General features: G+C 37.2%; 1 protein-coding gene across 7 annotated transcripts in view; it reads left to right on the top strand.

The window, feature by feature from the left end:
- Ccdc88a (coiled-coil domain containing 88A) overlaps positions 1-23,632 on the top strand; it is a 166,424-nt gene that overhangs the window by 81,287 nt on the left and 61,505 nt on the right. For all 7 annotated transcript variants that reach the window (XR_008217402.1, XM_052734606.1, XM_052734605.1 and 4 more), the window contains exons 10-13: positions 4,790-4,948; positions 8,146-8,292; positions 9,219-9,363; positions 13,557-13,741. Coding sequence is in view for 6 of the 7 variants with exons in the window: in XM_052734606.1 (XP_052590566.1) it covers positions 4,790-4,948; positions 8,146-8,292; positions 9,219-9,363; positions 13,557-13,741 (636 nt within the window). In the remaining variant the exon portion in view is untranslated. The remainder of the gene's footprint in view (positions 1-4,789; positions 4,949-8,145; positions 8,293-9,218; positions 9,364-13,556; positions 13,742-23,632) is intronic.

Below are 23,632 nucleotides of genomic sequence, written 5' to 3'. Positions count from 1 at the left end.
TCTCAGGCTACACAACCAGAACATATATGCAGAGGACCTAGCTCAGACCCATGTCGACTCGGTGTTTGTTGCATCAGTCTCTGTGAGCCCCCATGAGCCCTGCTTAGTTGGTTCTGTGGGCCGTGTTCTCGTGGTGTCCTTGATCCCTCTGGCTGCTGCAATCCTTTCCCGCCCTCTTCCATGGGGTTCCCTGAGCTCCACCTAATGTTTGGCTCCGGATCTCTCTGTTTCTACTCCCATCAAATGCTGGATGATGCCTCTCTGATGAAAATCGGGTGAGGCTCCAGTCTATGAGTATAGCAGAATGTCATTAGGAATCATTCCATTGACTTTTTGGGAGGGGGGACAGTCATGTTTGGTTTTATCCTAGGTCTTTGGGCTATCCGGCCTCTGATACCCTCCCATCCAGGCAATGTCAGGCGTGGACTCCCTCTCATAGCATGGGTCTCAGCCTGGACCAGTCATTGGGTGGCCACTCCCATAATTTCTGTGCCACCATTACCCCAGCACATCTTGCAGGCAGGACAAATTGTAGGTGAAAGGTTTTGTGGCTGGGCTAATGTCCTAGTCCCTCCATGGAAGCCTTGCCTCGTTACAGAAGATGGTTAATTCAGGCTCCATATCCCCCATTAGTAGGAGTCTTCGCTAGTCAACCTTGTAGATTCCAGGACATTTTTCATTGCACTAGGTTTCCACAATGCCTCCCCAAATGCCCCCCAATTCCAGTTGTCTCTCCCACTATTCTCTTCCTCCACCCTCCCACCTGTGCCCTGTGTCTAATCCTTCCTATTCCCACCCACACCTGCCCTCAGTCCACCTGTGAAATCGATTCTATTTCCCCTTGCCAGGGAGATCCCATACATTCCCCCCTAGAGTCCTCCTTGTTATTTAGCCTCTCTGGGTCTATGGGTTGTAGCATGGTTATCCTTTACTTTACAGCTACTTTGAGTGAGTACATAACCATGTTTGTCTTTCTGGGTCTGGGTTACTTCACTTGATTTTTTTCTAGTTCCATCCATTTGCCAGTAAATTTCATGAGATGTCTTTGTTTTTAACAGCTGAGTATGTTGTGTAACTGTACCACATTTTCTTCATCCATTCTTCCTTGAGGGTCATCTAGATTGTTTCCAGCTCTGGCAATTATGAATAAAGCTGCTATGTACATAGTTGAGTGAGTGTCCCTGTAGTATATGCCCAGGAGTGGTATAGCTGGGTCTTGAGGTGAATCAATACCCATATTTCTGAGGAAATACCACACTTACTTCCATAGTGGCAGCATGCTGCAAGATGCAATAACATGAAGTAGGATTTCAGCTGATTATGATAAAGCTAATACCTGGAAGAAGCCAAGGACCTTCCAGAGGTCAAGCCGAGGCTTAAAGAGCCTTGGTGATATTTGGCTTTTGATTATCAGCCATTTCCTCCTATGAATTTATCATGTGCTATTGTAGCTTTTCCATCATTTATTGGGCACCATTTCCCCTCTACTAATGGAATATTTAGATAGCCTTCTGTGCTGACAGCTGTACATAGCCAGAACCCCAGTTCAAGCCTCCCTGTATTTATTATCATTAGCAGCATCCAGTCAGGACCATTCCTGGATAGACAAAAGTATCTTATTAGAGATACTTCTGTACTCTCTAAGAACAGACTTAAGCATCTAGACTATCTGTTTGAGAAAGCCTGGTGGATGTGCTAATTAAGCTTAACTTTCTCCCCTTCCAAAGTCTTATCTCTAATTTTAGATCTACCTTTAACTATTAACTCAGACCTAAAGAATTTCTACTTACAGGTACATCAAGCTGAATCAGGCTGCCCAGCCAAGGAATACACTCCCCCACCCTGCCAGAAAGCAGCAGCCAAGATAGTGTGGACAGATATGGGCCAAAGGAAAATAAGGCAGTTTTATTTTCACTCATCACTGATAAACTCCTAACACTTTAAACCACTTCTAAGAATATAGTTGAGCGCATAAAATCCCCCTTGCTCAGATATTAACCAAATTTAACCCTCAGTTGATTCTGTTCCCCATTTTTAGTCACTTACCTTTTGGGTTGCAGATGACGGCTGGCAATCACTGCTCTTTTGTGTGGATCTTATTGCCTCGTCTTTTGACCCTGAGGGAATTCAAGCCTGGTGACCTTGCTTTAACCAGAGCATTGCTATTGCATGGGTATATAACTGTAAACCTCAGAGACTTGGGAGGACTAGACAGAGAAGAGAAAAGAGAATGGAAGAACTAGACGGGTAAGAACTGGAGAGGAACAAGCTAGATGGGGAAGAACTAGATTGAAGGGCTAGAAGAGAGGACTAGAGGAACGAGATGAAAGATGAGGAAGAGCCAGATGGAGAAGAACAAGATGGGAGAGGAGCTGATATGGGAAAAAACTAGATGGATGAGAACCTGCATGGGGCAGAACTAAGATGAGAGAATTAAGATAGAACATAGAGGGGACAATAGATAAATGTAGAGAGAAATTGGGCAAGAAAGCTAGGCTTGAGAGCAGAATGAAGCTGTGAGGAGAGGGAACTGACTCAGAAGAATAGAGTGTATGGACTAAAGAGTTTCATAAACAGATTAATTAGAGTATCCCTCAGATTGATTTGCCACTAGTAGCATCTCTGGGTGAAGGCTGTTGAGGAGCTGGACTCCCATAGCTTTCAGTAGCTGTACAAGTTTGCACTCCCCAGCAGTGGAGGAGTGTTCCCTTTACTCCACAGCCTCAGCAGCATGACTGTCCCTTGTGTTGTTTCTCTCAGCCGTTCTGACAGGTGTAAGATGGAATCTCAGAGTCCTTTTGATTTGAATTTCCAAATGATTAAGGATGTTGAACATTTAAGTGTTTCTCAGCCATTTGAGTTTCTTCTGTTGAGAATTTTCTGCCCTACCATAGTGATTATATTAGGTTATATATAATAAAATGGTTTTTTTTATTAGTCTTTTGGGTTTTTTTCCTCTTGAACCATGGGTATTAAGATTTTTTTCTAAGGGATTGTTAGAGAAAAAGGGGACAGAATAGTGTTCATAAGAATAAAAGAGGCTGGTGAATGTGGTCAAATTATATGCGTGTATTAAAGTGTCATAGCATGCCTGGCATTGGTGACGCGTGCCTTTATTCCCAGGACTTAGGAGGCAGAGGCAGGTGGATCTCTGTGAGTTCGAGGCCACCCTGGTCTGTAGAGCAAGTTCCAGGACAGCCAGGGCTGTTACACAAAGAAACCTTGTCTCAAAAACAAACAAACAAAAACTAAAATGTCATAGTAAAATCCATTATTTTATATAATTAAATTTGTTAATCTTAAAAACTAGTAACAACAAGAGGTTTTATTGTGTTGATGTTGTTTTTAAAGAATTCACTTTTTTTAAGTCACTGTTTTCTTGTGTTTTTCATTTGAGTATCCAAGCCATAAATACCAAGGATTGGAGTAAGGCAACACAGTGATGTCTTTCTCTTACCTACGTTAGCCTGCTATTTTGAATGTCAAAAACTATATGCAAGATCATAAACTGAGGCTGTCCTAGCTGAATGAGCCAGGAAGTGGTATTTTTTATGTGCTCTGGCTCTTATTCCACCTCTTGATAACAGGGGTGGGTGTGTGCGCGCACCTGATTGTTTTAACTCCAAAGGAGTGGTCCTCTAAAACAAATAAGACTAATAGAGGGAAGAATAATACTATTTTTATTTTTGCAAGTCTCTTTATGCCTGACATAAAAGACTCCTAGTCGGTTATGACATGGGCCACCGAGGTGTAGTTCAGTGGGAAAGGCCCTGACTGCCAAGCCTGATAAGCTAAGTTCAGTCCCTAGGACCTGTGGGAAGGAGAGAAGATGCTTCTGCCAGCTGTCCTTTAACCTCTGCATGTACACACGAAATAACTGTAGTTACAAAAACCTGTGAACTATCGCAGGCCAGTGGCATCATGAGAGAACAAAGAGAATAAGAGTGAAAAGAAATAATGTCTGTTTGTTATGAAAATAGTTTTGACCTTATACATTTCCTAGGAATGTTTCAGAAGTCCACAGAATTGCTTTGTATTTTTTAGGACTTCTGTTCTAAATGATTGCAGAACTTCTTAAAAAATTGGATTTTAATAGTTAAATGCTAGTTTATTTAGAAGCATTTTAAAAATATCAGCTAAATTTTAGTAAATTACATCTGTGGATAAAAATATTTTTCTAAAGTAGTAATTTCCTTTAGTTATATCACTTAGATTTTCTATATGTTTATCATCTTGTGTTTTAAAGTTACACTCTTAAAAATTACTAATTTTGTGTGGGTATTTTGCCTGCATGTATGTCTAAGTACCACATGAGTGCAGTGCCCCTAGAGGCCAGAAGGTGACAGATCCTCTGGGACTGGACTTACAGGGTTGTTAACCCACTATGTTGGTGGTAGGAATTGAACAAGGTTCTCTGGAAGAGCAGGCAGTGTTCTTAACAGCTCTTAGACATCCCTAAAGTTAACTTTTAACCTTAAATTTAATTGTAAATTTTGTGTTAAGTAGAGGTTAACTTAATTTACAATTCCTTTTTCAAAAACATTGCTAATAGAGAACACTATGTAAAAATTTGTGTATAAACATATATTTAAAACCTCTTATAATTGGTTTAAGGAAAAGGCTTAGTGTGTCCTCATTTTTAAGGAACAATTATTATTTATATACAATACAATTTCCTCTTAAATATAAATAATTTATTACTTTTTGTTAAATTAATGAAGCTGTTTGAACAAAGAATAGTTTAAAGGGCAAAGTTCATATTGAAAGCATTATTTATATTTCTATTTAGAACATGAATTTGCTGTCAGATGCTCGATCTGCTCGAATGTACCGAGATGAATTGGATGCACTTCGAGAGAAGGCAGTCCGAGTGGATAAGCTTGAAAGTGAACTCAGCAGATACAAAGAGAGACTTCATGACATTGAATTTTATAAGGCAAGAGTTGAGGTATGTTGCATATTTATTCATGCTTTTTTTTAAAGTGTTAAGATTTTCAAAGATTGCATTTTATGAACAAGAGGAATTGAATCTAGAGGTAGCATTAAGTTCTTTGAGTTACTTATTTTAAATAGATGGACAATTTTTACAAAGGCATCTTCACATATCATAAATCTTATTGAATTCTTTGGAGTACTATCACACACACATACACACACACACACACACACACACACACACACACACACACACCCTGCACCACCTAGTTTTTATCATTGTAACCATGGGAGGCTTTTGAAGACCACCTCTTACCATCAAAATAAAATACTTACCTCTATTAATCTCAAACTTGCTCCCAGAAAGAAAGGAAAATATTTTTCTGATTTTTGTTTTATTAGGATATTGAGATCAGTGAAGGCTATGTATATGCAAATGAATTAGGAAAAAAACACTTTTTTTGTCTGACTTTGATAGCCCTTACATCCTTTCCTCGTTTCTATTAACATTCTTGCTTACAGTAAACATAGGAGATTTTGTTACATTTCAGTATGAGGATGAGAAAAAAAAAGAATATATGGAATCAAGAAATAAAAACATGAAGGGGTAGGCCAGGTGGCTCAGTGGATTAAAGACTTACGCCTCAGGACCAGAGTTTGATCCCAGGGTCTATATGATGGAAAGTGAGAACCAACCAACCATTGCAAATTATCCTCTGAGCTCCGTGTGGGTGCTGTAGATGCACCCACACACATACAAATAAGACATGTAATTTCAACATGAAAAAATAGAACATTTAGCCTGAATTTTACTAATAAATGAAACTGCAAGATTCTAAGATAAAATACACAATACATATATACAAGCATATAATATGTGCATCTATATTATATCTGTTGTACATGTGTGCTAATACTAAGGGATCTTCATAGATATTGCAGTCTTAAAGCATGATAGTACACACCTGTAACCCCAGCTCAAGATGCTCAGGTGGAAAGATCACTGTTTGAAACTATTCTGGAATACATGGTGAAATCCTGTCTCAAAACCCAGTAGAACAATGTATTTTCTCTAGACTTTATAAACAACAGACATATTATTTAGCAAGATAAAATTGTGAATACATGTTTCCACATTGCCAGAGTCCAGCTCCAGCAGGTCAGAGAAACTGGAGAGATGTGGAATTGGTGACTGCACAAACACAGGAGACTTATCTGAGGGGGCAAAACTTAGTTCTTCTCTCTTTATTGTTCTCTTCAACCTTTTATATCACCTCAGACAAAAATCTCTACACAAGAAGGAAATCACCTCACAGCCACAAGTTACATATTTTCCAAAAACAAGTTAAAATCTTTACACAGGAAGAAATCATTTTACAAGTTTTTCTTAGAATGTAGTTAAACATTTTCCTTTGTATTACTTCTCTCAGCATACCATCTTCACCCCAAGGCAGTGATTCCTTTATTATTGATTCACAGAGTTCTAAGCAAATCAGGTATATTTCCACCAGTTCTTTTGTACTGGTAGACAGCTGTTTGCAGTTTCAGTGTTGCAAATTCTTATCCTTATTCTGTTCTACAAAACTTTACTCAAGTGTTATAACTAACCATCTGTTTTTCTTTACTTATAATAGGGTCATTTAATTTCCTTTCACAACTTTGTTTTTTCAAGGTGCACACTGAAACTTGTGATTAATTCTGTAAGTTACATGACCACGGAACTCAAGACTTAACTTTGGGTTTAGGGACATAATTGCTTTCTTTGATCATTTTTTTCCACATGCAGGCAGAATTCATGGATCTATAATGCATGAAACTTCCTTGTTCTTTTTTCCATCCTTGGCAAGTCTCACATCTAGCAAAAAGGAAGGTGACTTCCAGCCTTATTTTTATCTTTCTTGTATCTTTTATTGGAGCAATTAGCAGAATAACCTAAACCATTCCCTAATCATCTTTACTAACTGTACTAACCATCTGTATCTTTAAATCATTGATCCAACTGTCATTGCTTTATAAAAATCATCTTCATTATGACCTGCACATAAATTGCCCAGTGAAGAGTGGGATTTTCTCATGAAACACTCACACGCTATACTTGATACAGTGGGATCCTTTCACATAGTAATCACACCATGCCAAATACAGTAGGATCAGGAGAGCAGCAAGCAGGAGAAGGCACAGCAGAAGCAAGGGGCGTTCTGGAGACAAACCCCTGGAGCTTGGCCTTTCCAGGGTGCACCCGTCATAGCTGTACTCCATAAGCTCCATTGCTGACTGCAGCTGCTCTGACACGGCCACCACCACCAAATTGTATAAAAAGAATTTCCTCAAATTATTGATTTGACATCATGAGAACTGAGAAGTTAGAGATCAGGGTTGGAGATCTTGCCACACATGCACAAGGCTCTATGTTCCAGCTCTCAGACAAGAAATTTTTGAGAAGGTATAGTGGTACACACCCTTAATTCTGGCACTCTAGAAGCAAAGGCAGGCGAATTTTGTGAGTTTTAGGCTAGCCAGGCTACATAAGTGAGACCCTGTCTCAAGAAAGAAAATGGGAATCTGAAAGATTACAGCAGCTCATGTAGGCTTATAATCCCAACACAAATGAGAGGTAGAGGCAAAAAGGGTCACATGTTCCTAGACAGGCTGCGTTTGATGGCTATTTAGGAAGACTGTCTCAAAATAATAATAAATTAAGTTGACAGAGTCTTGTTTTATCATTTATGTGAGTTTTGATCTTATTTTTTTTTTATTGTAAAGACCTAAAATGAGTCACTTTCAAGTTATTCCTCAGTAGAGGTAAAATCTTGTCTATTTCAGTTCAAATAAGTGTTAATTCTATAGAGCTTTGTCTTTTAGATGTATGGAGACTAGTTATACTTTATCTCTTGACCCTGTGACTAAGGCATTTAATAAATTCCATCTATTCCCTGTGAAATGACAGTAGTAGTATTCATTCTAAAGGCTTAAGTATTTTTGAATGCATAATATATTTAATTCTGGGGCAGGGAGTTAGAAAGTGGGTGAAGCAAAAAAATAAAGATGAACAGTATACTGCTAGGTAGGTTTACTCTTACATGAAAGTATTGATAAGAATTGCTTAATGTGTTTATTTGCATTGATGAATTTTTATATTCTATAGATTTAAAAAACAGATATTAGCACATTTCAAAATCATTTCTAAAAGCCTATTTGAAATACTTATAGGAATTAAAAGAAGATAATCAAGTTTTATTAGAAACAAAAACCATGTTGGAAGACCAACTAGAAGGAACACGAGCTCGTTCTGACAAATTACATGAACTAGAAAAAGAGAATTTACAACTAAAGGCTAAATTGCATGATATGGAAATGGTAAGTTTTATGGGATTGATCAGTTTTCCTGGCTCCTGAGGAAGAATTCTATGATTCAGCTAAATTCTCTATAATGACAAAGATGGGTAGAGCCCTTAATAAAGCTTTAAACATAGACAAGATAGCTACATAACTTAAGATATTCCACCATTAAATAAAATAAATATACAGTAACATTTTCTGTTTTAATTATAGATGGATATTCCTTATTAATTTTTGTCTTTCAAAAACATTAAATTTATTTTATAAGCTTGTCTTTTAAAATGAAGAACTTTTTTGTTTGTTTGTTTGTTTGTTTGTTTTTCGAGACAGGGTTTCTCTGTGTAGTTTTGCACCTTTCCTGGAACTCACTTGGTAGCCCAGGCTGGCCTCGAACTCACAGAGATCCGCCTGGCTCTGCCTCCCGAGTGCTGGGATTAAAGGCGTGCGCCACCACCGCCCGGCAAAATGAAGAACTTTTATAGCTGTCAGGTAAAATTCAGCCGTGGCCAGAATTTTGTTAGATGACTAAAATAATATACCGAGTGTGAAGGAATTTTTTCATTCTGTCCCTAAAGATTATTTTAAAAGGCCACATATCCAAGAATATATAGGCAGCACACATTGGACTCATTGGGGTTAAAGGGGTGGGGGGCAGTCTTGGGCAAGTGGTTAAGAGGGAGGAGATTTAGGAGTTGAAAGAGGGGGAGTGAAGGCAGTCCAAATGTGTATAAAATTCTCAAAGAACTAAGTTTTAAAGATCATTTAGAAAGGATGTCAAGTACCTGATCAGTAATGATCAGTGGTGATTATAACTAAGTATTGCCTTCAATGTGAAAAATTTAAGGAACTAAAAACATATTCAGTTTAAAATGTGTAAAAATTAATGAAGAATGGATGGAAATTACACTATTAGGTTTCTTTCTCTACTCTGTGTAATTGAATAGGAACGAGATATGGATAGAAAGAAGATTGAAGAATTAATGGAAGAAAATATGACTTTGGAAATGGCACAGAAACAAAGTATGGATGAGTCATTACATCTTGGCTGGGAACTAGAACAAATATCCAGAACTAGTGAACTTGCTGAAGGTAGTCTCAATTTTGTTTCATTAAGTAGATTAATAAATGAAGTTTTATTTATATTTCTGGATATATTGTTGCAATTCTTTATTTCCCTAGCTAAAGATCATACAAGACTACCAGTTATCTCCAAAAACTCTGTCTCACAAAGTAACATCTTGTTTTTACTCTTTTAGGTCTGGTTTTTACTTTTCTTTTCTTTTCTTTTTTTTGTTTTTTTTTTTTTGTTTTTTTTTTTTTTGTTTTTTCGAGACAGGGTTTCTCTGCGTAGCTTTGCGCCTTTCCTGGAACTCACTTGGTAGCCCAGGCTGGCCTCGAACTCACAGAGATCCGCCTGGCTCTGCCTCCCGAGTGCTGGGATTAAAGGCGTGTGCCACCACCGCCCGGCTGATTTTTACTTTTCTACAGCTTAAAACCCAATTTTATTTGTTCTGGGAGAAGGGGCTTTTTAAAAACCTGAATCTCCTACCCTTTTCTGTTTAAAATTGTATCAAATAATTCTATGATAGCTTTATTTAGTATGTATATTAAATTATTATACAGTAGACAATGTTTAGCTTTTTAAAAGTATATAGTTGTGCAGTCTTGATTGGTCTAAAGCAAAACCTGAGTTTTGTGAATTCATTAACAGGGTTAGATGTTAGCGAGGCAGTATTTTAAGTTACTATCACAAGAGCTGGAACACTAATATATTGGTTTCTTTTGAGAACTGTAGTCATCCAGTAAATAAAACAAAGAAGTTATTTTATCTGGTCAGTATGTTCTTTGAATACAGACGAACACATATAGTAATTCAAAACCCTAGTAAGAAGATTTTAAAGGTGAATCTAAAAACCCAGAAGAAAGTTAAGGATCTTCACAGCTATGGCTGTTTTCCTAATAAATGTAAATAAATAAATTAAAAACCATTTCAAGATCATACCTGCCAGCTGATTCATTGCTGGAGACAATGAAAGACTACTAGATAAATTAGTAACTTGTTGCTGGATGTGGTGGCATATACCTTTTTCCCAGGACTAACTAGGTAGAGGCAGGCAGATTTCTGAATTTGGTCTACATAGTCAGACCCTGTCTTAAAAAAACTAGAAAACAAATTCGTACTTGTGCCTCTTTTTTTTTTGCTAGACCCTTTATTAAAAATTAAATTTATTATAGTTGTTTGCATTGGGTATGTTAATGCTATTAACACATTTAGTTAATTATAGCCAGATAAATTTATTAAAATTTGATTAGTTCCATAATTCATAAATGACACCGTATTAGATTATTTACCTGGAGTTCTTGAACAAATATTTATTAAATATTTACCAAATGTAACACACTATACTAAGGGTTGAAGACATATTTATCAGGTAGATAAAAACTCTGAAAGAATTTCTAGTCTAGTGCTTATAATTACTTATACAGATAAATGCTTCATCCTATGTATTACCTATTAAGTTTTTCTGATTTTATACTTGAGAACCTAATAATAAACTTCTAGTGTCTAAGGGTTGAAGACATATTTATCAGGTAGATAAAAACTCTGAAAGAATTTCTAGTCTAGTGCTTATAATTACTTATACAGATAAATGCTTCATCCTATGTATTACCTATTAAGTTTTTCTGATTTTATACTTGAGAACCTAATAATAAACTTCTAGTGTCCTGTGTACTGGCTACATAATAAGTAGTAAACTCATAGAAATGTTTTACTTAAAGTATTTGTAACTTTTATTGCAGTTCTGTAAATTGAGTTAAAAGAAAGCAGCTCAGACATAAGATTTCTGCTATTAAAAAGCCTGTATATGTGTGCTTACCTACATATAGAGGACAGAGGACAATCTTGAATGCCATTCTTAAAAATGACAGTACATAAAAAATGTTGAGTGCATTAATTAATCATCATAGAGATGAAAAGCCCACAGTCTGTCTGTACTCCCTACTGTTAAACTGGCTATTTATAAACACGGAAGATAGGCACCTACATCACTCTTCTGCCGTGACAGACCATCTGATGGAACAGCTGAAGGACAGGGTTGTTTGCACTCAGACTTTAAAAGGGTACAGTCCATCCTGCAAAGAAATCACAATGCAGGAGCATGAGATAGACAGTGACATTGTATACACAGTCTGGAAGGAAAGGGAGAATAACCCTGGTGCTCAGCTCCCTTTCTCCTCTTCCCTTTTGATTCAACCTGTGACCCCAGCCAATAAGATGGTACCACTCACATTCCTCCTCACCCTTAACTACACCCAGAACTGTATCTCCTTGGTGATTCCAAATATAACCAAAATGAAAATTAGTCATTACACTGGTGTTGGCAGGTTGTGGAGAAGAGGAACTTAATGCACACTCTTTATTGCAGTGTAAATTGGTATAGCTAATGTGGAAAACAGGTTTCAAAAAAAAAAAAAACCAAAACAAACAAACAAAAATAATGTGTGATCCAGCAATCCCACTCCTGGGAGCATGCATAGCCAAAATTCAGAAAGTTTGTGAAAGATACCTGCACTTTCATGTTCATTCCAACAGTATTCACAGTCACCCGGGTTACTGAATTAATGTGTCTATCAATAGATGAATAAAGAAAATGTGAGATACATATACACACAGATATGTGCTATCTAATATTGCAGAATATATGTACTATAAGTATTGTTAAACTGTTAAAAAGTAAAAGTAATAGTATCACTTGATAGAACATGGATGAACTTGAAGGATATATGTTATATGTAATGAACCATGTGAAAAGATAAATACTACATGATCTTGTGGAATCTTTAAAAGTCTGGTTGTTAATGGAGGCTAATAAATTAGCTGTTAGACAAAGGACACAAGATTTCAAATAGGAATAAGTTCATGAAGTCTTTTGTGCATCAGTGGTTATAGTTAATAACAATCATTTATTTGTATGCTTGAGTATTGCTAATAGAGTAAAATTTAATTTTTTTAACCACAAAAAATACTTAAACTAATATATATCTTTCATAATCTTATTTAGCTATTCCACAGGTGTGTATGTATCTGTTAGAACATCATATATTCTCTAAATGTAAATTTTACTTGTCAGTTAAAAATAAGTATGTCTGTATTAACATGAAAACAAAATAAATTATGTGAAAATATACATTTAATATTAACATAAATAAGCCAGGTGGTCGTGGCTCATACCTTTAATCCCAACAATTGGGAGGCAGAGGCAGGTGAATTTCTGAGTTCAAGTCCAGCCTGGTCTACAGAACATGTCATAGGACAACCAGGGATACAACTTTTTAAGACAAACTGTGTCTTGAAAAACAAAAACAAAATAATAATAAGAAGTAACAAATAATTTTCATAATTCTCAAATTTTTATATTCTTCAGTGATGATAATGGAAAATTATAAAACTTAGCTATTTTCTAGATCAAATCGTTATATATAATTTGAATATACCATGGATACTGCTATTGGAAAGTTTTTATTATACCAAATGAGCTTATTTTGTTCTTGTTAAAATATCTAATCCAGGTTGAATTGACAGTGATGTTGTTCAAGAATGATGGGCCTGGAGAGAGGGCTCAGAGATTAAAAGCACTGGCTGCTCTTCCAGAATTCCTGAATTCAATTCCCAGCACCCACATGGTGGCTCACAACCATCTATAATGGGATCTGGTGCCCTCTTATGGCATGCAGGCATATAAACAGGCAGAGCACTAATACATACATAAATTAAAATTTTTTAAAGATGCTTTACCATGACAAATAGAGCAGATGGTGATGGTCTTTGCTCCTAAGCTGAGCATTAACACCTTTATTTAGAATATGAGCAGTATGTATTATATGATCTTCAAACCGTTTATAAGGATTCTTCTTTAGCTGCCTTTTAATATTTGAAGTTGCTCCAAAAATTTATAATATGCCTTATATTTCTTATTTGAGTCAAGGTGATCTTGTAAGATTGCAGAGCAGTAGCTGTAATTCATAGACTAACCCAAGATTCATTGACATGCCATTACCAAGTAATTTCTCATGGAATTAGAATTCTATAGTCTCTTTAGGCTAAATTGTGTATGTTAGAAGCTCAAGACTTTGTTTCATTTAGTTTAATAGTGTCTATCTTAGATAATTTAATTTTTTATAAAGTTAAAGATCAAGTGTCATGATACATTAAAAATAGGTACTCTTAATATTAAAAAGTAAAAATAGTTTTACCAGTGACATATTTTTCATTATTACAGCACCACAGAAATCCTTGGGCCATGAGGTAAATGAGTTGACATCCAGTAAGTTATTAAAGTTGGAGATGGAAAACCAAAGTTTGACAAAAACTGTAGAAGAGCTTCGGAGTACTATGGACTCTGCAGAAGGCAGCACTTCCAAAATCCTAAAAATTGAAAAAGAAAACCAGAGACTGAATAAAAAGGTAAATTAAAATATAATCTTTATTGTAATGTTAAATGTTAGTATATATATATATATGTTAATATGTTATATAAATGTTAATAGTATATAAATGTTAGTATACTTATTTTTTATTTGTAATGTATTCTTAATATTGTTTAAGCTCTTCTCACATATTCTTAAATGAAATGAATGAACCAAACTCTGACTATCATTCAGATTCAGTAATAGTGACATGGGCTGGGCATACACCTCAGTGGTAGAGCAGTTGCCTGGTATATGGAGGTTTCCTTGGTTCAATTTCCAGCATTTCTGTCTGAGCCTGCCGACAGTCAGCTGGGCAGCTGGGTAGAGGCATGCAGATTGAAGAGACAATGAAGAAGACAGAAGAGTCGAGAGGTCTGCCGGTCAGTGCTGGACAGCCCTAAGTTTATTTCACAGCCAGCTGTACAGTTTTGAAGGACAGAGGTAGAATGCACAGCACAGGCATTCAACCATTGTCTATCCTGCCTTGCGTCAAGGAACAGGCAGTTTCATTTTCTATCTTGATGTACCTCTGGCTGGCATCAGCAGCCTGTGTCTAGATAGATAGTGTGTTCCTTCCTGTGGGCTAACTAGGACTTTCTCACAGCCCTTCAAGGAGGCTCTGCTGGCTAATCAGGACTTTCTCACAGCCCTGGAGCACAGAAGCTTAAACTATTGACTCAGAATAGACTTCAGATTCAAACTGGGAAACTGAGTCAGTTGTGGGCTCCCACAATTCCTCCTTTTTTATTTTAAGACTCCACTGAGTCGCTCAGGTGACTGTGCCTGTCTTAGGTTTTTCCTTACCACGCTACGATCTTACCAGTGATAGGAGCATGAATTCCATCACTCACGTCCTGTCTTAGGTTGAAAGGAGGCAAAGAAAACTTACCCATCTTTGGCTACCAGCCTCTGGTGTCAAGTCAGAGGGATGTGCGGAGTTTCACTCCGTGGAGTTCTGAGCCCAATCTCCATAACAAATTCAAAATCAGTTTGAAAATTATAAGCAAACAGATTATGCCTACTAAGACACGTGCTCCAATAACTACAACAACTGCTTAAGAGTGAAATAAATGATAACCATGAAGGGATCGCCCTTTTGAATTGTTCTAGAATATCTTCAGCTGTTTTAACTGCATCAAAATTCAATTTAGCCTTTTTCATGTCTATAATCTCTTGATGTAATTTAGACCAATCTAAGGATTCATTAGAATCATACCAAATTCCTTTAAGATGTGCCTTAACTCTTTCCCATCCAATAGCACTTTCATTATACACAGAAGATGTAACACAAATCTATTCATAATTAGCATGACATTTCAAATGAATGTCATTCAAACTCTAGTTTTCAGGCTTGGAGCTCATCTCCCAGAAATTGTACCACACCATACAAAGCATTCAATTTATGTTCCATTTTCACATCTATATCTTCTTAAGTCTCTAATGTCATAGAAACATTCATAGACAATTGATTAACAAACCCTGCTGTCTGGAAGGATTGACACAAAGGCATTGAAGCAACAGTAATAGTAGCAAGCATAGTAACAAGGACTGCAGTTCCTTCTATAACTAATCCAGCAACATGCTTCTGTCTGCTTAAAGCTTTGTTCATTTCTTTAATCACTTGTAACTTTTTATCATCAAATCATGGATCACTCATATATACTGGCAATATTACAAAAGAAGGTTGTTTTAACACTACTATTACATGAGTATGGTTATCCATTTGAGAAACACAATTGGTTAAAATACAATTAAGACTTGATACATTAAACAGAATCATTCATAGAAATACTTGCTTCACAAATTAAAAGAACATAGCGCATTTTTTTATATAACTTCATTTTATGTGCATTGGTGTTGGATCCTCTGGAACTGGAGTTACAGACAGTTATGAGCTGCCATGTGGGTGCTGGGAATTGAACCCCAGTCCTCTGGATGAGCATCCAGTGCTCGAAACTGCTGAGCCATGTTCCAGCCCTAAACATAGTGCATTTTAACACAAGCTAAAACAGTTCTTTTCAAAGGACAAACAGGTTTCAAGTGACTGGAATTTTTTGCCACTGTTCCCATGGCAGCAGCAAGTTTCCAACCATAAGTTTGTAGAGATCCAGTACTCAAATACCAAATTCCAACTGACAGTCCTTAGTCCCAAGATTCTGTTATAATCGTCCTGATTTCTGTACCAATCGGGAATATACTGCTGTGGTCACATGATGTTATACTTTAAGGGAACAGTGCCAGTATATCATCTCCATAGCAAAGTTTTGTTAGACACTCTCAGTTCTTTTGTGCATGGAGGAAATCATTGAGGGGGGTGAAATATTACTTATCCAATCACCTTGAGGAAGCAATAACTTTGTAAAAGCATACAGGAATCCCTTTACCATATCCAATATAAGAAAAATGGTAAGCAATCTGGAACTCTTGGGTGGAAGGTCGATCTAAAAGCCTGGTATCATTTACTGCAACCACAATTTCTTTTCCTTTCTGAGTTGCAGGATGTAAAATTGGTGGATCGGGAACATAGGCCCAATCTGGCATCTCTGGATGGTCATCAGCAACATCAAAATCAACATCTCCCTGCTCCATACACTGCACCAGTCATTCAGGCAACCAATGAGTTTCATTTTCATCCTGTGAGAGGACACAAACCTACCCTCATCCCCATATTAAACAGGGTCGGGGCCCTTCCATAAACCAGTACAAGGATCTTTCCATGTAACTTTAGCAAATTTTGTGGTGGTGCCTTCATGCCAAAACTGATCAGCTGCAGATTTTCCAGCAGCATCCACATTTAAAAAATTTAAAACAAGATTTAAAGTATTATGTGGTGATTGGGGGTATAACTCCTCCTCCTTTTTTATTTATTTATTTTTAGTTTTGAAGTTGCATTTTTAGATTGCCATAGGCTCACTCAAAAATACTTGTCCTTGAGGATTATAAGGAATACCTTTTTTTTATGTTCAGTTTGCCATTGAGAGCAAAATTGATTTAAAAAAGTTTATTAATACATCCACGTCCATTAAAACTGATAGTTTTAATAACTTTTGGTATCCCCATATAGGAGAAACATTTCAGGCAATGAACAATTATATGCTTAGTATCCTCACCAGTTTGAGCAGTAGCCATTGAAAATCCTGAATAAGTATCAATTGTCACATGCACATATTTCAATTTTCCAAAATCTATAATATGAGTGACATCCATTTGCCATAAATGATTGGGAAGAAGACCTCGAGGATTTACTCCAAAGTGAGGTACAGGCAAATATTGTGGGCACAGAGCACATTTCTTAACAATTTGATGAGCAGTTTCTCTTGTTAAACCAAATTGTTTTCTTAAGCTTTTACTATTTTGATGATACAAAGCATGTGATTGCCCACCTTGAGATAAAGCAATCAACTGAGTAAATTTATCAGCTAAAACATTACCTTCTGACAACAGACCAGGAAGATTTGAACATGCTCTAGTATGTCCCATAAAATATGGCAATTTACTTAAATGAATGACATCTTGAATTTGTTGAAATAACATTATTATTTGCTCATTAATAGTTTTAATATAAGAAACAGTTTTTATAACTTGAAGAGCTCTATAAATATAGTGACTATCTGCATATAAATTAAATGAATTATCTTTAAGAATTTGAAAAACCAACAGCTCAACTCAGCAACTTGAGCTGAATCAGGAGTAATTTGAACTACATATCCTTCACTATTAATCACATAAGCTGCTTTTCCATTAGAAGAACCATCAGTAAAAAACCACAGCAGCATCTTTCACTGGAGTATATATTAATACTTTAGGAAAAATAAAAGAATGCATCTGAACAAACTGTAATAGTTGATCAGCAGGATAATGATTATCAGTTTGACCCAAAAACTGAGCAAAAGCAATTGCCCAAGAATCATTATTTTGAAATAGCCAGTCAGTTTGTTGTATAGTAAATGGAACATTTATTACATTTGGTTCCTTCCAAAAATACCTTCTAGAATCAAGCCTATCCCATTTTCCTGTGACTTATGCTTCTCTGGCCATCACTTGGCAAAACTGTTAAGATCCATTAACCCTCAGCTGTTTCCCATGATCACTTCATGTCTTTAAGACCATTATCATCTGGGAGACTCTTAAATTGCAAAGTTTACCTGTCAGAGCAAGGGGCATTCTTGTGTATAAAAGTATTGAGATGCAGCTTTAGTATTTTATTAAGCATTATTTTTAAATCCTATTTTATATAAACCTTATTTTTATAACATGAATTATCATATAGAAATCTATCCCAGTCCAAAATAAATGAGGATTGTTGCCTCCTTAGTCTAAAAGGAGATACAATGAACAGATTCTTTAACCTTATTTAAAGATTGTTGCCAGCCATGTGGCTGCCCACTTCATGATGAGGTCACCAGCCAAGATGGAGGAAGACCATGTGATTGCTGTTTAAAATTAGACAGTAGTTACATGCACATGTACACACAGTTGGATCCAACTTTCATTCATACCCATAAGTCACATATATGTCCACATACATACACATGTATATATTTCCATTTTTAACATAAACATTTTTCATTGAAGAATCATCAGCTATTTTTAAGATGAAGAAAACTAAATTAACATAATGTGGTTAAATCCCACATATATCTTACAGTTTCCCTTCAAATTCAGCAAAGTTCACATCCCCTCTGGCCCTCTACAACTTACATTTACCTTCAGGTCAGGCTTTTCCCTGTGTTTGCTCATCTGGTTCAGTCAGACAAAGATAGATTCCTTTCTTCCCTTTCCTATCATTATTCCAGTCTTTCACTGTCTCTGGCTTTTCAGACAACATGTAAATTTCCATCAGAGTTCTTTTGCTTGTGATTTCTTCCCAGCAGTTTAGAACATTGCACAGTTATAACACTTCAAACAGGAATAGAAGAATATAAATATATGGACATATATCATAACAAAAAATTTATTTTTGCACTAATATATAAAAACCTGTATCAATGTGAAACATTTCAGATTAGCAGCAGTTTTTCTTATCTTTTTTTTTTTTTTTTTTTTTTTTTTTTTTGGTTTTTCGAGACAGGGTTTCTCTGTGTAGCTTTGCGCCTCTCCTGGAACTCACTCGGTAGCCCAGGCTGGCCTCGAACTCACAGAGATCCGCCTGGCTCTGCCTCCCGAGTGCTGGGATTAAAGGCGTGCGCCACCACCGCCCGGCCAGTTTTTCTTATCTTAATCAGAAATAATTTGTGGGCTGGAGAGATGGCCCAGGGGTTAAGAGTGCTGACTCCTCTTCCAAAGGACCTGAGTTCAATTCCCAGCACCCATGTGGCAGCTCACACCTGTCTCCAGTTTCAGGGGACCCCGACACCAATGGCAAAACAAAAATGCACATAAACATAAAATAAAATATATTTTTTTAAAAAAAAGAGTAGCAGTGCTCTTTTAAAATCATCCTGGGGGCTGGAGAGATGACTCAGAGGTTAAGGGCACTGGCTGTTCTTCCAGAGGTCCTGAGTTCAATTCCCAGCAACCACATGGTGGCTCACAATCATCTATAATAAGATCTGTACCCTCTTGTGGTAGGTAGGCACACATGCAGACAGAATACTGTATACATAATAAATAAACCTTTAAAAAAAAATAAAATCATCCTGAGTGAGGTAACCCAGACTCAGAAAGACAGACATGGTATGTACTCACTCATAAGTGGATACTAGATGTAAAGCAAAGGATAACCAGACTGCAACTCAGAACTCCAGGGAGGCTACCTAGTAAAGGGAACCCTAAGAAAGACACAGGGATCACCCAGTGACAGAGAAATGGATGAGATCTACATGAGCAAACTGGGGGTGGGGGTGGGGGTAATGGAGGGCAAGGGCCGGGGGAAAGAGAGCTTAGGGGAGTGGGAGGTCACAGCTGGATCAGGAGCAGAGTGGGAGAACAGGAAGGGAGATCCCATGATGAATGAAGACCCCCGGGGAATAGGAAGAAACAGAGTGCTAGAGAGGTGCCCAGAAATCCACAAAGATACCTTCATTGTAGATTACAGGCAGAACACTGTATGCATAATAAATAAATCTTTAAAAAAAAAACAACAACAACAGAATTTGGAGGTGATCTTATTTTGTTATTACTTTCTGTTTCCTCCTCATCGCCTTGGGATCAGTATATCATTTCAACAACAAAACACTAGAATATTAATCTCCAAAAAAGTAAGGAGATTTTAGAAGACAAGAACAATGATGTCACACCAGAAAATTTAATTTTTTGAAGATTCTATTATTTATTTTATTTTATGTATATGGGTGTTTTGCCTGTATGTATGTCTGTACTACATGTGTGCAGTGTCTGCAGAGGCCAGAATAGGGCATCAGATGCCCGTTACAGGCAGTTGTGAGCCTAGCTGTGGGTGTTAGGACTCTAAGTCTTGTCTTCTGCAAGAGCAGCTAGTGCTCTTGATTACTTAGCCATGTCTCCAGGCCTCTCACTCCCCCAAATTAACTTTTTGTTGTTGAAAACAAGTCTGTTAGCCAGTGTACTCTCAAATCTCATGAACTCTAAGCAGTCATCCTATCTCTGTCTCCCAAGTAGCTAAGGCTGTAGGGCACTGCATTATCAAAAATCCTTTGGAAAGTCCATCAAAAATTTTTGTCAAGGTTTTCCACTTTATTTATTCTGGTCTTTATTTTTTACATTGAGTTTTTTGTTTATTTGCTTGAGACAGGGCTTACTGTGTAACCCTCACTGGATGGAACTTGCCATGTAGACCAGGTTGGCTTCAAACTCACAGTGATTGAGTGCTGGGACTAAAAATGGTAGGTGGCACCATGGCTGGCTATATTGTGCATTAAGCTGAATACAGCTAGGAGATGTAACATGAATCTTAAAGGGTCTTATTAATAAAAAAAAAAAACAAACAAACTCAGGAGCCAGATATTGGGGTGAATGCTGGAAGATCAGAGAAACAGAACCAGCCACAGCCACCTCACCTCGCCAATTCCTCAGCCGATCCTGTTTCCTCAGACTGGAAGTCTCTGAGTCCTCATCCGGAATCAATCTCAGCTGAACTGCTACTCAAAAGCCTAAAAGCTTAACCAGGCTCTAGTTCCTGGTCCTCATGCCTTATATACCTTTCTGCTTCCTGCCATCACTTCTTGGGATTAAAGGTGTGTGTCACCATGCCCAGCTGTTTCCAGTGTGGCCTTGAACTCACAGAGATCCAGATGGATTTTTGCCTTTGGAATGCTAGAATTAAAGGTGTGTGCGCCACCATTTTCTGGCCTCTATATCTAGTGGCTGTTCTGTTCTCTGACCCCAGATAAGTTTATTAGGGTACACAAAATTTTGGGGAATACAATATCACCATATTTCCCTTTTTGTCTAAAATTTAAAAAAGCTTATAACTAATACAAGAAAACTATATCCAATAAATATGTACAATATATACAGTCAAGAATTACATTAACAATGTCTAGTCCATTAACATTTGACAGATTCAGACAAAAAACTCCATTATATATATTAACAATGTCCAGTCCATTAACATTTGACAATTCAGACAAAAAAAAGATCATTACTTGTCCTATTTAAAACAAGTAGTTCCTTTTTAAAAGTAGATTCAATAATCTCCCTTTTTAATCTTATTATATCCATATTCTCTTTTTTTAGTAGATCCAAAAAATCTACCTTTTATCTTATCATTTCTATATCTTCCTTTTTTTCAGAGTAGATTCAGTGATCTACCCTTTTCTATATCCTCTTTTTCTTTTTTTTAAACAAGAACCTTGTATCTAATCTCCTTTGTTTAGCTTTTTTATTTTGACCATTAACAATTAATAACTTGTATCCAACCATAGTAAACAATGACAATATCCATAACTCATTAAACGACCAAAAACCACCCACCTCACCTCTTGGGAATGTGGGCATTGTGTTCTTAAAATTACTTCCTGCTTTCTTGGGGGTGAAGACATCTTTAGGGAATCCTGAATAGAAGATTTTTGGGTTAATTGTCAAGTCCTGAGAGAGTTAGATGTATCGTTTGTCCAGTATCTACATAATGGAAAAGTGCAGGGCTTATCTCAAGTCCTTGCTCGAGTAGTCTGTGAATCTGGATCATCTCAGCTAGCCATCTCAAAATTGTCCTGAGCAGTTTGTAGTCCAAAGCCAATCTTTCCGTGGTGTTAATCAGCTTAAGGCTTTACCATAGTCCATGTGGAATTCTCATTGTGGGATCCTGTCATCTTTTTGAAGATTTCAAAGTCACTGTAATGTGTGGTCATGGTTCCCTGCAGACGTACGTACGTGTGTCTGTGTGTGTCTGTGTGCGTGCGCGCGCCCCCTCTGTAGTTTGGAGCAATCAGTGTAATAAATGTCTGTATCTCGAAACCATGATGTTCTTCCCTAGAAAAGAAAATCTCCACAGCAATTTCTCCCCACCATTGTCTTGCCAAACTTTTCCAAACTGACCTTTGCCGATGCTTTCGTGTAACACCAACACGATGAAAAGGAGCCAGCAACTCCGAGCAGCAGCTGCTGCCTCCATGTTCCCACACCACCACCTTTTGTGGCTTGGCCTCAGTCGAAGCTTCTCCTTAGCAAGCCTCCTAGGCTGGCCTCAAACTCGGGATCCTCCTGCCTGTGCCTCCTTCAGTAAATCCAACCAGTGTGCCACCACAACCGGCAACATGTAGCTTGGGTCTAAGCTGGGGCCTGCAAGGCCACAGGCAAGTAGCTTTTTCTCGAATTCGTACCACGAACATTAGGCGCCAGATGTAGCATGAACCTTAAAGGGTCTTATTAATAAAAAAAAAAAAAACTCAGGAGCCAGATATTGGGGTGAACGCTAAAAGATCAGAGAAACAGCCACCTCACCTAGGAGCTATGTAATCAATTGCGGTGCTACCAAAGTCTGTATTGAGTCTCTAAGTCTCCTTTCCTAGCAAGTCTTCCGTTGACAGAATGAGGTCATGTCATAACTTGTCCATAATCTACGTTTTGTTGCTGGCTTCCTTTGTTCTGTCAGTTAGCAAGTTCTTTTGTCTTCTCTAGTTCTTCTGTGTATGGACTAATGTGCTTTAAATGATTTTTTTCAACCGAGAATATTTGTAGAGTATGTGCATATCTCATTTAGGACGCGTGTCTTCCTGTCTACTTTTGTGGTGTTACGGAAAGTTTGTTAGTTCCTGTGATTAATTAGAGGTTTAACAAATCCTGATATTCTAATACATTATTACTTGATAATTTCTTAATTGGATTTATTACAAATAAAATTTTCTTTTGCAAGCTATTGTTTTTTCCTAAGGTATTATTTGCTCCAATGAACAGCTGATAGAAGAACACAGACGTCCTTTTTAGACTGTGAACTGGTTCTCTATGTCCTCCTGAGATGACTCAGACTGTTGCTTGTTTTAGTGTTTGTTTAGTGGATTTTAAAATATTTGAGGCAGTCAGCCTACTGGTGTGTGTGTATGTGTTTCTAAATTCATAAATATAACCTCAGTCTGTATAATGTTAACTTGTATGTATATGTTTTTAGAGCCAACCATTTGGTATTAAATAACCAATTGGTGTGCTCTTCTCTGAGGAAGATTTTTTTACTCCACTGTCAGTATTCCTGTAGTTGTTTGCCTAGGGTTGAGGACTTGTGAGCTTTACCCCTTCCATGTTAGCACGTCTGTTGTTATCATCCTTGTTTAGTTAGTATTTGTGTGGCCATGTTGGTGAGACTTCAAGGGTGTGGCCTCTGACATTTATTTCTAGGACACACAGTCTTATAGCAAACTCCCTGTTGAGCCGTAGTTGCAGGCGTTGTGTTGTAGATGTATCAGTTGGGATTGGTCTCCACAGTTTGATTGGTTGTGGTTTTCTGTAATGATCACCTTATGTTTCAAAGAGA

Source organism: Peromyscus californicus, unplaced genomic scaffold, assembly GCF_007827085.1.
Source record: "Peromyscus californicus insignis strain IS unplaced genomic scaffold, ASM782708v3 Scaffold_13__1_contigs__length_99412109, whole genome shotgun sequence".
NCBI classification, from domain to species: domain Eukaryota; kingdom Metazoa; phylum Chordata; class Mammalia; order Rodentia; family Cricetidae; genus Peromyscus; species Peromyscus californicus.
Note: the sequence above shows the minus strand (reverse complement) of the source record. Positions and strands in the feature narration are given on the sequence as shown.